The 15,565-nt window shown below is 34.8% G+C and overlaps 1 protein-coding gene across 4 annotated transcripts; it reads right to left on the bottom strand.

Moving 5' to 3' along the window:
- Positions 1-238: 238 nt before the first annotated feature.
- LOC143238729 (protein LSM14 homolog B-like) lies at positions 239-15,565 on the bottom strand. Of its 4 annotated transcripts, none has more exons than XM_076479233.1 (8): positions 15,300-15,565; positions 12,687-12,862; positions 11,455-11,608; positions 5,090-5,353; positions 4,155-4,349; positions 3,511-3,643; positions 2,677-2,849; positions 239-1,497 (listed from the first exon to the last, which is right to left on the bottom strand). In XM_076479233.1, the coding sequence occupies exons 1-7, from the start codon at positions 15,418-15,420 to the stop codon at positions 2,678-2,680; spliced, it is 1,215 nt and encodes a 404-aa protein (XP_076335348.1). In that variant the 5' UTR covers positions 15,421-15,565; the 3' UTR covers positions 239-1,497; position 2,677. The 4 variants fall into 4 exon arrangements, with proteins under 4 accessions (XP_076335348.1, XP_076335346.1, XP_076335349.1 ...); XM_076479231.1 differs by having other exon boundaries at positions 2,689-2,849; XM_076479234.1 differs by having other exon boundaries at positions 4,203-4,349.

The raw sequence follows: 15,565 nt of genomic DNA, 5'->3' as shown, positions 1-15,565 counted from the left end.
TAAGTTAGATGTTACATATAATAATGTCATGCTGGATAGAAAAAAGCAGTTGTCAACCCCCTTCAATTTTGAACTTGGCAGCTTAATACAACTAAAGCTACAACCCATATTCAGCAAGTTTAATTTTAATGCCAAGTTATTTTCAGAAATGTTTGTAAGGAATGCCACGTATGAATAGCTCTGATTGGAGTTTTTCATTTTCAACCAAAAGAATAAAAATCCACTATTCAAGATACAATTTACACAAAAAGTAATGTTTTATTTATTCTGTTTACAACTTAAACATGGGTGGAGAGAATAAGTAATTTACAGAAAATGCTTGGCAGTTAGAAAAGTGTATACTCAAGTCTTAAGAGTAGAGGTCTCTGCAGTCACAAACTGAACAACAAAATCAAATAAATTACAGCAATATGTAGTAATTTAGTTAAACATCAATATGCTTGAGAAATGAATAAAAAACAAGAAACAATGGCAAGTTCTGACCTTCATCCTAGAATTCCAAAGGTAAATTAATAGTACAAGACAAGAAATCAGTTGAACCAAAATAGGCCAGATAAATTACAATCACATCAATATACATATTTTTTCCCACTAAATTATATAATAATTAAAGCACAAATTGAAAACTCACGACTTAACAGAAATGAAATATATGAATGGATCAATTTTATCTAATTATCAAAATAAGAAAAAGAGCTAAGTATTTTCTTTGCTATTATTAATATTGTAAAAAATTCTCAGAAACAAGAGTATATATATACAAAAGAAAAGTGCTACTTGGATTGAAATGATCCAACTGAGAAGTTTCAATCCAAAGAGACCTCTGCATCTGAGCCTCTTGTTCAATGCCATCTTTCTTTACAATTGTTTATGGACTACAAACACTAAATATACAAAACCTAAATACGCTTTATGTTGTTGGAAAAAAAACAAAACATTTACAGCTAAAACGAAACATTTTACAAATATCTAATTGTTACACACATAAAGCTAACTGTACGTTGAGTGAATAACTTCTCTGGAAGGACCAACTGGCAGCATTTGAACTCGCAGGTTTGTTTTTGGAAACCCAAGTACTTCACCAATACTCAAAACAAAAAACATCTTATCAAGAATAACAAAATTTTATCTTACACACTATGAATGAAGTCAAACTGAAATTCTTTTGACTTGATGTTTTCCAAGTGCACAAATGAAAAAAACAATTTTGAAAGGCAATGGTGGGCACTCCTACTAACTGATTCAGGTACCCAGCTCAAAGACTTGAGGAGTCAAGGCAATTACCTTTGCCTAAACAGAACATAAGCTCTCTTCATAGTCAACAATAACAACAGGGAAAAAAGTGATGTTATTGCAGCAACTCAGCTTAATAGAAACAAACAAAACTCCTCTTGATTGGTCTGGACTACTGTCGTCTACAAGTGTGGCTTGGGAAAAATCAAACTGCATTCACCATCTCCTTCGTGGGTGTGCTGCTCAATTGAGATCTGAAGCCTCCTAGTGGGAAAATACATCTTCAAACTGTACAATTACAACAGTGATTGTTTATTCCAATACAACCATGAACATTAATTACCCATCAAGTCATTCAACACAGCTTAATAACAGATGTTGAAATAATTATCAAAATATCAATTTGAAAATAGTGCTCTGGAACAAGTATCCTTGGAAGCATTTGCAATTAACCCTTTCAGCACTGAATAACAACTTTTAATGTTTGGCATGGCAATGAATATATGTGTTTGATACTTCAACTAATTACAGTATCAGTACTAAAAGCATGATATCTCACCAATAACTCAACAAAAGTCCCTGAAATATTCAGTGATTATATCCAACACTATATATGTTAAATTCAATGCATAAGAATAACAGGAATAAAGGAAGATCGCCTGCTGTGCTGAGCCTTCAAGTTGATTGTGGTCACCAACCATGCTAAAAGGGTTAATGAAGCTGTTAAGTAATACTTAAAGATGGAAGTTAAAAAGGTTTTGCACTACAATGCAGTCACCATTTCAAAATATTTAAAACACTTTATACTATCACTGTAGTACAACACAGTCAATTAAAAAAATAAAAACTTGTTACAAATTTTATATATACTTGTGGATTATAAACAAAAAACATGTTACTATTTCAAAAGTATTTTCTGTAAAAATCAGAATGAGTAACCAAGTTAATCCATGAATTAATCCTTTTGTGGTAAGTCATGAGTCAAAGATAATGTCATTGATTTTGACTTGTATTTAAAAGTTTTGTATTCTTTTAAGAATTTGTCAATAAGTTGAGAATCAAATTGTAGATAATTCAAATAATTCTATACTAGTTAATTTCTTTATTAAAAGAACACACCTTAATATACATTTTATTGAGCCACATGGTATGTTTAAAACAGCACTGTTTAAAATTAGATGTTCGTCATGACAAAACAAGTCCATAGTTTCGTACATACTAGGAACAGAAATTAGTAATATTAACAATCTAGTAGATCTTTAGTAAAAATGTTTCATTAAAACTTCTGTATATTACACAGAGTCCATGGTTAAAGTTTTGCAGTTTTCAGAAGCAGCATTTAAGAGTTTCACTCACTGAAGGAAACAAGTCAATTTTTGTATTTGACTTCTCAAAGATAGTTAAGTCACTGATATTAAACACATTTTGTTATCTAAAACTTACATCACAACATACCTCCTCTGCCTCCACCTCTACCACCTCTCATAGCACCTCCTCTACCTCTAAATCCTCTAAAACCACCACGCCAGGGATTTCGACGAGACATGTTTGCCGAGGAACCGAATGTTTCCACATTCAGTTTCCTTTCACGTCGCCAATCTATGCGTTGCAGATTTCTGGAAATCAAACATTTTTAAAGCAATCAGCAAGCTTAAACTGATGACTTTTTCTTATCACTATCAAAATAAGCAAGACAATTGTTAGCTTGAACTTCTTATTCATAGTTATTTTTGTATTTCACTGGCTTTTCTTTTACAACTATTAATCCTCTAATCATACAGAGTACAGAAAATAAAGATTTACTGAACAAAAACAGAAATGTTTGAAGTATACAAGAAAAGTGAGATTAAACAAAGGAAATTAAGATTTGAGCTGAGGAAAAGTATTTTAATCTTAACATGAAAGTTACTTTACAGATGGACTATTCAAAACATATTCAATGATAAACCTTTATTTTAGTTTATTAAAAATGCTTCACTTAAAATAATTTTCTGTATGTGAAAGATTTATAATGCACACACACACTACACTGAAAGTTAAAAATATTAAATCTATAGACATTACATAAGTGCAAAGATCACATGGTTGGTCAAATTGACCAAGCCCATGTTCAGAAAATTAACTGGTTGCACCACAAGATAGAACTGTAAAATAAGGAGACTAATTTTGTTAATTAATGAAAATAGAAGAAACACATTACACTATCTTAATTATAACAGATAATGGTGGTCAGCAAGTTGAGCAAAAACCACAATAATATTAAAGACTTTTTCTCACCCCTTGCTTCTTTCCAAAGCTTCACAGCTGATGTTATCAAAAAATGACTTGCTTCTATCATAATAAACAACATCATCATCATCTTGTACATCACCAGCCTGGGTTTCATTCCCAGAATCATCCTTCTTGTCATCTGTTAGCACACACAACATACACAGAAGAAAAAAGGCATTTACTTTAGTTGGATAAACAAGACATTATAAAAGTAATTAGTTGGTATAACCCCACCACATGAGACATTTCATGAAGTAACTACCTAACCCTCTAAAAACCCTCCGTTTTGGAATTATTTCAGAGCAATCTTATTTTAAGTGTCCATTTTACCCTCAAATTAGACTTCTTACACTCGTTACCAACAGATTTCACTCAGATGTAAAGATCTGACAACATCAGGTAAAGTAACTCAAGTTTCCTTACAGAATAAAGAACCTCTGTATTGACTAGTGAACCTGACTGATGGTACCTGTATTCACATTTATACAACTTGTACATTAATGATCCTACAACCAACAAAATTATGTAATTTATGCACAAATAGTTAAAAATTTTAATGGCATGCAATTTTCAAACCAAAGAGCATAACATTTTAAAATGTTTACTTAAAAGGTAAAATCTTAATAAAATGCAAATTTAAAGAATATTACTAAAAACATTATGATCAATCTCAAGTTCAAAATGAGAATTTTCTGCACCAAGTTTAGTTTTTGCCAATTTGTTTTCAAGCTCTTGAAACTCTGCATTTGCTTGCTCAAAATCATATTCTCCCTCAAAACGTAACACCTCCTTCTTGTCGTTCAGATTCTGCCGTGTGCGGGGACCCCTGGGTCTGCGTTGAAACCCTGAAAAACAAATTTTAGTGAACAAGTGATACCATAACAATATGATTAGCATAAAATAACAGTTCCAACTTCACCTGAACATTAGAAATATTTTTAACATGAAGTAATTTTGTACTGAGTCAACACCTTACAAATCATTTTTATCTCCATGTCAGTTTCCACATTCATTACACTCAACATTAACTTCCACAAGTAGTTAACTTCATATTGATTAAAGTACAACTTTTCAATTAAAAGTGTTTTCCCTTTAATATAAACAAAGTCATAAATACATTAATAAATAAATACATTATAATTTTAAAGTTACAGGGTACTTAAGTCCTTGGAATTCCATTACAACAAGTACAAGAACTAATGTTATACTAACACTGACGAGTTCAACACAAGATTTTTAAGAATCCACCACAAACTGAATCATTTAAAATCTGTACAACAATAATAAAACAAAATGACCACAATTGTAGAGAAGTAAACATTTCACAATTTATTCTTAGTGTTACAGGAAATTTACTTTAATAAGCACATACACCTATTACACATAAAACAGGGACAACAAGGAAATGTGGTCCTTCCAGTATAAACATCTCTAAGAACAATGAAATGTGTTGTTTTAACATAATTTAGATGGTTCTTGTATGTACCACTAATAAACTTGAGTAATTAAAATACAAAGAATTCTCTTCAGATTATCTGTTCTCCACCACCCACCCTGGAAAAATAAATAAATAAATAAAAATTACTTCCTCTGTACTGCCCAGACTGGTTTTGTACCAACTGTTTTCTTTGCTGTTGCTGTGTAACCTGTGGTAACTGATTTATTTGGGTATTTGTTGGTCTTGCTGACTGACGATTGGTCAACCTTTGAGGCAAACCCTGGCGTTGCTTCTTTGCATCTTCATCATCAGCCAGAGCTGACACGGTACTGCCAGATGTCTGAACACCTGCATCCATGGTAGGACTCTTTCTTTGCTGAGGAGTGGGTGTGGGAGTTCCTGATCTAGATCCTGTTACAAAGAAGTTCACATGCATCAATATCATTACTAAACCACGTCATTTTTACAGATCTTATTTTCCTTTTCGTTGCTCCTTGCTAATCAGTTTAACATCTTGAAATTCAAGTTAACCTTACATGCACAGTTACTTTTCCCCTCTAATCTCTCCTTACACTTAAATCTGACTATTTACATAAAGGAAAATAAAATGTGGCATCTTAAAAGTATGCCTTAAATAATAATAAAGCTGGTAGAAAATAGTTTCAGGAACTGAACAGATTTTATAAACACATCACCATCAAAGAAGCCAACAGTTGAATGCAACTCTTTTTGCAACAAAAGGCAAGACAAACAGTTGGTGAGAAATCAAGGATAGAACACAACTTAGATTTCTAAAAAATTAAGTGCTATTAACTTACAATATGTTAACACTTGTAAAAGATAGTCAATTGTTTCATGGGTGTATACTAACAGTTTCCCAGTTACTAACTCATTAATCAAATCATGTTACCACTTTTTCTTATAATTATGCAACTTTTCCCATAGACCATCAGACAGGAGCCTGTAGATGACAGCTGAGCCACAATCTTTTATAACATTAACCCTTTATCACATCCACACATTTACACTCATTATGGCAATAGAAAAACTTCCTAGAACAATAAAGGACTACAAAGGTTAGTAATTTACCTACAACTTAAAAGAATGAGTACTTTTCCTCTTATTTAGTAATAGCTAGTTTATGAAAAACAAAATTCACTGAATATCCAGTGAAATCTACAAATAAGGTGAAGCAAATAACTAGAAATCAGTAAGGAACTAAAAAACAAAATATGTCCAGTCCTGACTGACCACACAGGTTTTGTAAAAACAGACTTCTATAACATTTAATCATTCAACACCTGAGTCGAGAGAAACATCAAGGAAAACAAAGTACCAGCATACCACAGTACCACCTTAGTCAAGATAAGATTTGTTCACTTTAGTCCTCACCCATTTTAAAAATATGATGGTAAATTGTGTAGCAGCACATTTACTTTATATTAAGATTGAAAATGCAGATTAACAAAAATTTATATGGAAGTTCACATCTTCAAATGGACTTCATCCATTAGCAACTTAAGTGTACAATATCAAACTAATGTAGGAAAAACACAGAAGTCTGTGCATGGTTCGTTTTGACTGACCTCAAAACAACAAAACTATACGACATCTCGGAGCATTAAGCAGGTATTCACAAAATTTGGAACGTTTGTACCAAACATTCTTCACACACACAATGATTCTAATAAATATTTTAAAAATCTCAATATGAATTAACTGAAACAGTAAAACTATACTAAACAAAAACATTTCACCTTAAAGTTCAACATCTACTCTCCCCCATTATAAAAAAAATCTTACTTGCTACCCTGACTGCATAAAACCAATGTACACAGAAAGTTCATAAAAACACCAAATAATTAAAAAATACTCCCTTAAAACTAGAGCTAAAGTAGATGGTATCAGAAAACAGAAAAAGCATAAAATCAATGTTGAAACCAAGTCTGCAATGTTAAGAGAGAAAGCAGAGTAAAAGTTGAAAAGGACTTTCTCTAGCAAAATGGTAATGATCATAACCCACCAGGAAGACTAACAGGTAAGTACAAGAACCACCATCAGTCACCTGAAGTTGGCCTTTCCAGTCTTGGTTCTGGATTATGTTGTCATAACAGCAATTATCAAAAGGTAAAATAAGAAAAATGTTAAAAGACATAGCAAAATCATAATAAAAATTTGCCAAATGTCCTGTAAAAAGGTAAAAGTAAAGTAAATGTAGTAAAATTCGCAAAAGGAAACAAAGGTAAAAAAAAAAAAACAATATTGACATCCAGTCAAAGTTGTAAAGGACTTCCTGTAGCAAAATGGTAATGATCATAACCTGCCAGGAAGATTAACAGGTAAGTACAAGAACCACAATCAGTCACCTGAAGTTGGTCTTTCCAGTCCTGGTTCCAGGTTGTGTGTCATTATGGCCAGTACTGAAGGGTTAAGTAATAAAAGAGTTAAATGACATGCAGCAAAAGAGTAATAACAACTCGCCAAGACAACTAACAGGTAGTTCAAACAGCAGGGTTAGACACCTCAACATAGAGCCCATTTGCAACAGTGAGAGGGTTGCAACAGTTATTCAGTGAAGGCATTTATCTTTATACTGAAAAGTGTGACACTCAAAAGAGCCCTGAGGAACCAAGTTCCTGTACAAAAGAACGGGAAAGTGTCGAATCCACACAAACTTGAAATCTCCTGTCCATTAAAAAATTAATAAACATAGGAAAATGGCCATGTAACCCATATATATGGAGGTCTCGCAAAATGCCATACCTCCATGTTGTGTCATAAGCCTTCTCAATGTCAAAGAATATTGAAAGAAGATGTTGGCATTTGAGAAAGGCTTCTCTGATGTTAAGTCGAAGTAGATGGTCTGTGGTGGAACGCTGTTGTCTGGACCCACACTGGGTGGGCGAGAAGAGGTGGTTTGATTCGAGGAACCATCCTCTCTAAGGTCTTACAGAGACAGCTCGTCAAAACAAATGGACGGTAGTGTGAAGGAATCTTGGGATCTTTCCCAGGTTTAGAGAAGGGTGAGATAATAGCCTGGCACCAGGCATTAGGTTGACTGATTGATTGATTTAGTGTTTTATGGCACAAAGCAGCTAGGCTATCTGCACCAAACATCCAGTAAAAAGGTAAAAATAAATTAAATGTAGTAAAATACAGAAAAGGAAATGAAGGTAAAACAAAGCATCATTGAAAAACAGAAAAAGCATAAAACCAATGTTGACACCTGGTTTACAATGGTAAGAGAGAAAGCAGAGTAAAAGAAGTTGTAAAATACTTACTCTAGCAAAATGGTAATGATCATAACCTGCCAAGAAGACTAACAGGTAAGTTCAAGAACCACTGTCAGTCACCTGAAGTTTGTCTTTCCAGTCCTGGTTCTGGGTTATGTGTTATAGCAGCTATTACCAAAATGTAAAATAATAGAAGTTTTAAAATACATAGCAAAATTGTAATAATGAGTAGCCAAATGTCCAGTAAAAAGGTAAAAGTGAAGCAAATGCAGTAAAATCCAGGCATTAGGAAAAACATTCTCCTGCCAGATCTGGTTAAAAACAAGTAGAAGAATATCAAGAGAAGCAGGAGAGAGATTGTGCAGCATGTCATCGTGTACATCATGAGGTCCAACAGATGTACTGCCAGACCGATGAAGGACCATTTTCAGTTCCACCAGTGTAAAGGAACAATTATAGTAAAAAAGACAGTTCGAAAGGAAAGAGGTGAACGATCTGCCCGAGTCTTGATGGCCAAGAAGGTGGAGGAACAAGCAGAAGTGCAAGATACCCAGCAAAAGCTTTCACCTAGATAATTGGCAATGGTCTGGACATCAGCTACTTCTTGGCCATCAGAGAGCAAGATGGAGAGGGGGACAGAATTGTTGTGCCCACTGACCTTTCGAATCCTGTCCCATATGACCTTGGAACTGGTGGTAGAAGATATGCTAGTTGTGAACTTAATCCAAGATTGCTTCTGGCTTTGATGTCTAACCCACCGAGCATGTGCACAGGCCCGTTGGAAAGCGATGCAGTTCGAAAGTGTGGGATATCTGCGGAAAGTATCCTGGGCCCGTTTTTGAGCCTTCCATGCCAAGTGGCAAGCAGAATTCCACCACGAACGAGGATATCGTGGAAAACATGTTGAGGATTTAGGAATACATTGAGCAGCTGCTTGTATAATGTAGTCAGTTACTGCTGCCACACAGTCATCTATTGATGGCAGGATCAAGTTCTGTGAGAGCAGTGAAAGTGGACCAGTCTGCCTGGTCCAGCTTCCACCGGGGCACGCGGGTAGGGTGGCATCGACCATGGCCAGTCTCTCTCAAAAGTATAGGAAAATGATCACTGACTAGTGGATTATTGTCAACCCTCTATGAAAAATGGGAAAATAATGAAGGGGAGCAAACTGAGAGATCAATAGCAGTAAAGGACTGACTAGGTGCATGAAAATAAGTGGAAGAACCAATATTGAAAAGAGAAAGGTTGTGATCAGAGAGCATACGCTTTACAGAGCGACCCCTCCTATCAAAAACAGCACTTCCCCAGAGGGGATGATGTCCATTAAAGTCCCCCAGGATAAGAAAGGGAGACGGCAACTGTTCAACGACAGCATCAAAGTCTGATTGATCATATGTCTCTCCAGGGGACAGGTAGAGAGAACAAACAGTGATGGCATGACCCAAGGAAACATGCATGGCTATGGCCTCCAAGGGTGTATTGAGTGACAAAGACGGGGTGGGCACATGCTGATCAACCAATAGTGCCACCCCTCCATGTACTCGTCCATCACACAGCCTGTCATTTCTGTACAGAGAAAACTGCCGAATGGTGATGGTAGGTTTTAGAAATGTTCCTTGTAAGGAAAGACACAGGATGGTAGGAAGCAATCAGTGTTTTGATATCATTCAGATTAGAACGAAAACCTCAACAGTTCTATTGTATCAAAGTGGCCATTTTTAATGACGGGTAAGCAAAGTGGCTGGAGAACCCTTCTGTTTCAATCCCATGGCTTTTTTCCTTACTGTTCTTATTCGGAGGAGATCTATAGACCTCCATAGATCCTGCCCTGGGTCGATTGGGCAGGTCTTTGTTGTTGGAAGGGGATTCCAGTGACTGAGGACGGGAACGAATGATTGTTTTGCATCGTGGGGTTGGAGAAAAGGATGCATCAGAAGAAATGCCTGTATTTGAAACCAAAGGATCTTGAGATTTGTTGGACTGTATGAGAAAAACAATTGGGTGTAGAAGTCAATTCATCAACCTTTTCAACCATGGAGGTCAAAAGACTTTTTTTTTTTTTTAAAACGATTTTCTTGGAGGCACAGAGAGATCTGTCTGCACTCCCACTGTAGTTGTGGAACGAAGTGCAGCAGCATAGGTCCGAGATGGAGTGGTAGACAGCAATTTCAGAGCTTCAGGAAAATTGAAGTTATGGGTCGTTTTCAAACGCTGCACCTCTTTTTCCTCCAGCCATTTTGGGCAAGAACGAAAGTAGGAAGGGTGGGAACCATTGCAGTTGACACAATGTGGGTCGGTGTGACACTCACAGTCATCGTGGTCCTTGCCACTACAATGAGCATTTGTTAGGGAACCACGACAGGACGTCTGAGTGGCCGAACCTCTGACACTGGAAACAGAGGGTTTGGAATGTACAGCCATACCCTGCAAATTAGATAACCTACCTTGATGGTGGCAGGTGCATGTGGTGATGTAAATGTCAAAATGAGGATATTTGTCAGCAGTGTAATTCCATCTTTGTGAGTGGAGATGCACCTCACTGCAGAAACTCCTTGAGTGGAGAAACAAGTGAGAATCTCTGACTCAGGGACATTCTTCAAGTCCCTCTCAACAATAACTCCTCATGATGAATTCAAGAGGAGTTCACTGTGTTGGGATGTGGATATTTCAACCAATACGTCTCCAGATCGAAGCTTCTTTACTGACTTTGGAGAGCCAGCAAGTCCCTCTAGACCAGGGGTGCCCGCACCCCTAGGGGGTGCGAGGATGCCCATGAATAATTAAAGCAAATCTATATTTTTACATAAGAGTATGCTTTATATTTCTCCTAAGAAGAAACATTTTTGCTTCAGCAGTGTTCCGAGATAAAGTTAAACCTAAACCTGATTTCCTATACACAGGGTTATACACAGTAGTTAACTGTCACATCTATCTCTAATGCTTCAAGTATGTAGTCAGAAAGAACCTGCAAGCCATGATGTTACTAGGTAAAGAACTTTATATTATTTGTTTTTTGAATTTCATGCAAAGCTATAAGAGGGCTATCTGCACTAGCCATCCCTAATTTAGTGCAATACTAGAGAGAAGGCAGCTAGTTATTACTAACAACTGCCAAATCTTGGGCTACTCTTACCAACAAATAACAAGACTGACCATCACAAAATCTTCAATGGAAACCATAGTTCCACTATTACGTGGCTAAACAAAAGTACTAGTACTATAACATTTCATTACTGTCCAATCCTCTAAAATTTAGGATTTTTTTTTTAATTCCACTACCTGATTGTGAAGATGACACCATGAATGGCTGTGGAAGCACTCCTGACTGGCCATATGATTGGTAAGGTGGGATGGCTCCAACAGGTCCATAAGTTGCCGACTGGGTAAAGGTAGAATTGGTCGGAAATGGCATACCAGCCACTGGAGCAGAGTGCTGAAAAATGAAAACAAAATGTTAAATGGCCACTAACATCTCACAATGTTTCCCTTCAGACATTTCAAAAGCTTATGAATTAAAAGTAAATGTTAAGATATGAATCACACATCAGCCATGCACCAAGCTGGCTTGGACAATACAAGTGTTACCTTGTTTATAGTCAGGGTCATTCTGGCTTACTGAGTTTAATGTTATTTATATTGTATGAATGCACATTTAATTCATGTACAAATTTAATTTTATTAATACCAGTAATAAAATTGGTTTCATAATGGAGATGTATAACATTATGGGTTTCTAAGATATTTACCATCAACCTACCCCATATTGTTAGAGTGGACAGAACAGGAACCACAGATTATTTTCCCTAACTGCAAACAAATCTGAATTAATACTTAACACTAATAAATGACAATTACTTGTACCAGTTAATATCCCAGCTCGGATAATCACCATATTACTTTGTCAATTTTCAAGATTTCTAAACCAATTCAAACTCAAGTGTTATGAAATATGGATATGCGAGAATTTTTGGGGCATTTACAATGATGAATTGTTTCTAAATACTTTAATTTAAAAAACTCTGAAAGTCCATATCCAGTGTGGTTTCCAATTCAAAAAATAACTGCACTATGTATCTGCAAAACTGAAAGTGACAATTCATATACCTTTGATGTGTATTCTTTACAATGCCAGCACTCATATAGGATTAAAAACTTTAAACTAGAAAAATCTGACTTGTAGATAGTAATACAATATCTATTGTTGCACATTAACATTTTCTACTTCCATTGCATGTTTGAATAATGCATTAGAAATTATCGGACTAAATAAAAACATTCAATATCCAGTCACTAAGGAAATTGTGAACTTCAATACATTCAAATAACCAACTGTATTTGCATCTGTACTGCTAGCTTCCATTATGACACTTCCCTACAAAATGTTAAAATCTAAATTAATTAATATTTTTATTCAGTACACAAGTAAGAATGATCTCTTAACAAAAAACACACCATATAATACTGAGAGATTAGGGGTGGTAAGTGGCAAGCCAGCCCCAGGAACTGGTTACCTGAACTATTGCTGGATCATTAGGCAAGCCCCCAGTCAGTGTGGGCTGAGGTTTTGGAGGCTCACATACATGCAAGTCTTTGATGTCACTAGCCCTGAAGATGATGTATTCATAAACCTCATCACGAGGCGCAACAGGACGATCAGTCGGCCGGTCTTCGGTTCCAAATGATCGAACTGCAGGATAATTAGAAAGGCTGGAGATTATACTTTTACAAATGTTAAGTAATGCATGTCAATTTTTTCCCATCATTTGCTTATACTGTTTAATTCCAGTAGTAATTTTTTATGAAACAAGATGGAAGTAGTACCTAAGCCACTACTGTCTATTGTATCAAACCATACCCAAGGAGTACTGGTGTTATAATACAGGATTCATCAGCAACAGTTGTGGAAGATCCAGTGCAGGTTGTGTATTATCTTTCCACCATTGCAAACAACCACTACATGGAATACTTCCACGTTTCTCGTCAGTTGTCAAACAAGAAGTTTACTGAACCACAGAATAAAGCTGCTTTAATTTTTGTTGGGGGTGGGTTATAGCAAATAGTCATCTTTTCATTCTCTAAAACTGTTTAAAAATTTTGTTACCACCAGGGTTCACATTCTGAATAAAATTCCATCTAAGTGGTGAGATTCTTCCCATAGTGGCTGAAAAAAGTTCCTAAGATTTACCTTTAAGTTTATGTTCATTCCTCACATAAAGCTGTTAGATGAAAATAAAATATGAATCTTTAAATTAAAATTAGACACAGAAAAACTGACTAAAATTAAGGATAGAAAAAACCTTGTATAATGAAATTTATTTCATTTGAATAGTGAATTATTGCTCTAAAACTTCTCAAATCCTTAGTTTAATTGAAACTTAAAACAAAAATAACATCAGCAAACAGCAATACACTCAACACACAACTAACTACACAACAAAGTCTGAAAAAAAGTGAAAAACAACTTCCCACCACGTCTTACAATAGCTAATTAAGAATTTCTGCAGCCAATACAAACTAGATGATAACAGCATAAAATCTGCTTATCAAAGCCTTTTCTATCTCTCAGACCTTAAATTTACAATCTTGAAAAGCAAAATGGGCTGAAATGAAGTAGCATTAACTGAGACTCTTAACAAAGAGCCTAAAACAGTTTAAAACCTTCATACAAGCTAAAATATCTAAATGACTTTTCTTAAATTTCTCAGTACCAACTACTTATACCTGTGTTGAGAAAGTTAATGTTACCTTCTGGTTAAATTCATTACACAAGCTGATAAAAAAGTAGAAGCCTCAACATGTTCCATGACTACATTAAAAACAAATTCCACAAAGCTACCTTTCCTTAACAACACAAAAGGTATAAAAAAATCATTCTATAATCATAAGTTTATTTCTACAAAATTAGAGATTTTCAATGCATCTATTCATGCTATGTATTTAAAATACTAGTTGCTATGAAAGAGAGCTCTTTACAAGATCAAAAAACCATAAAAGACCTTTTGTTCCATCTAATTCATCCTTTACACTAACACACTAAATAAATCTCAAACTCAGCCCTTTTCATTCAAATATTTATCACGTTTTCCCTTATATTAACTTTCTACACTTAAATGTTCTTGAAAAACCATGGTTAGTGGTTTGATATTATAATCAAAAATTAATAAAGGACATGTTTATGAAATAATGAAACCAAAAAATAACACCATTTAACAACATTCTGTCATGGAACAAAAACTTGTTTTAAATTTACATAGTTAAAAGAAACATTTTGTTGTTTTGTTTTAGAAGCTTAAAAATAAAACGTGTTATTAATGTTTCCAATGAAACTTCATTTAGTTACTAATAGTTACATGACCTTCTGTCATTTGCTGATTTAGATCTCTAATATCAGAAGTGTTTTGAATAAATAGGTTATTTTTTCCGTGATAACGAGAAAACCCACTTGTAGAGAAAAATATATACGTAAAACGACTGGTATGGATTAAGAAAACTATATAGAGGATGAAAAGAAAGAGGTAACTGACCGATAGCTGACCACATGTTTGAAGGCAGTTGTGCAATTTAGGGTAGGAATGTAGGTTACTCTTTAAACAACTTATTTGCAAAGTAGCACAACGTATTAACAAGTTCAACTGTTTATACATGGGTATTATTTAATTTACCTATTAATTTATAAATTACAGCCTAAAAACAAGTTTATGTGGACACTTTAAATAAAATCTGTTTGAAATGAAACTTTCACAGCCTAGAAACTAGTACTACATACAACTAATAAAATGCACAAGCCATTCTCCGACGCACTTCGTCATTCTATTATTTAAATTCTACAAGAATTAACAATTAAACACGGAATATAGTTTTACTTTATCTAGTCGCACACAATTTACAGCAATAACCTTACCAGTTCATATCATTCCACTACCACAATATATAGCTATTGTTGTTAAATTCGTATTGCGTAATCGAACTTAATTCCACTTTACATTAAACCTAACATATCGGATACGTTTCGTGCAACTCTTCAGCAACTTATTAAATGTATATGTACATTAATACAATACATATTTGCATTATTATAACTGCTTGGTTGTAATAACTGCAAATAAACCCAAACAAAGACGAACCTTTCGCCAAAGCAACTGTAGATTCTTTGGTATCAATTGTGTATAATATTCCCTCATATCGAATTTCAGACTTAGATATCAAGCTTATTTTACTCCCTAAATACGGTATTCCTCCACTCATGTTTAAGTAACTTTACTTACGAATCACAAAAACAGATTAGTTTAGATAACTGTTACTTAATTTATAACTTTCATCTATAATCGCGTACGAAATGGCGGATGATTTCTATTGCTGAGTTGTTACATTTACCGTTAGGTAGCGCTAT

Source organism: Tachypleus tridentatus, chromosome 13, assembly GCF_004210375.1.
Source record: "Tachypleus tridentatus isolate NWPU-2018 chromosome 13, ASM421037v1, whole genome shotgun sequence".
Classification (NCBI taxonomy): Eukaryota; Metazoa; Arthropoda; class Merostomata; order Xiphosura; family Limulidae; genus Tachypleus; species Tachypleus tridentatus.
The sequence above is the reverse complement of the archived record's forward strand: the minus strand, read 5'-3'. Positions and strand labels throughout refer to the sequence as shown.

Excerpts from the sequence above, each read along its gene's own strand:
- LOC143238729 (XM_076479231.1), bottom strand. The coding sequence starts at position 15,420 with ATGAGTGGAGGAATACCGTATTTAGGGAGTAAAATAAGCTTGATATCT. Across the intron at positions 5,354-11,454 it reads GGTGTCATCTTCACAATCAG|GATCTAGATCAGGAACTCCC; the intron begins GTAGTGGAATTA and ends TCTTTGTAACAG. Across the intron at positions 3,644-4,154 it reads GATTGATCATAATGTTTTTA|ATGACAAGAAGGATGATTCT; the intron begins GTAATATTCTTT and ends GTGTGCTAACAG.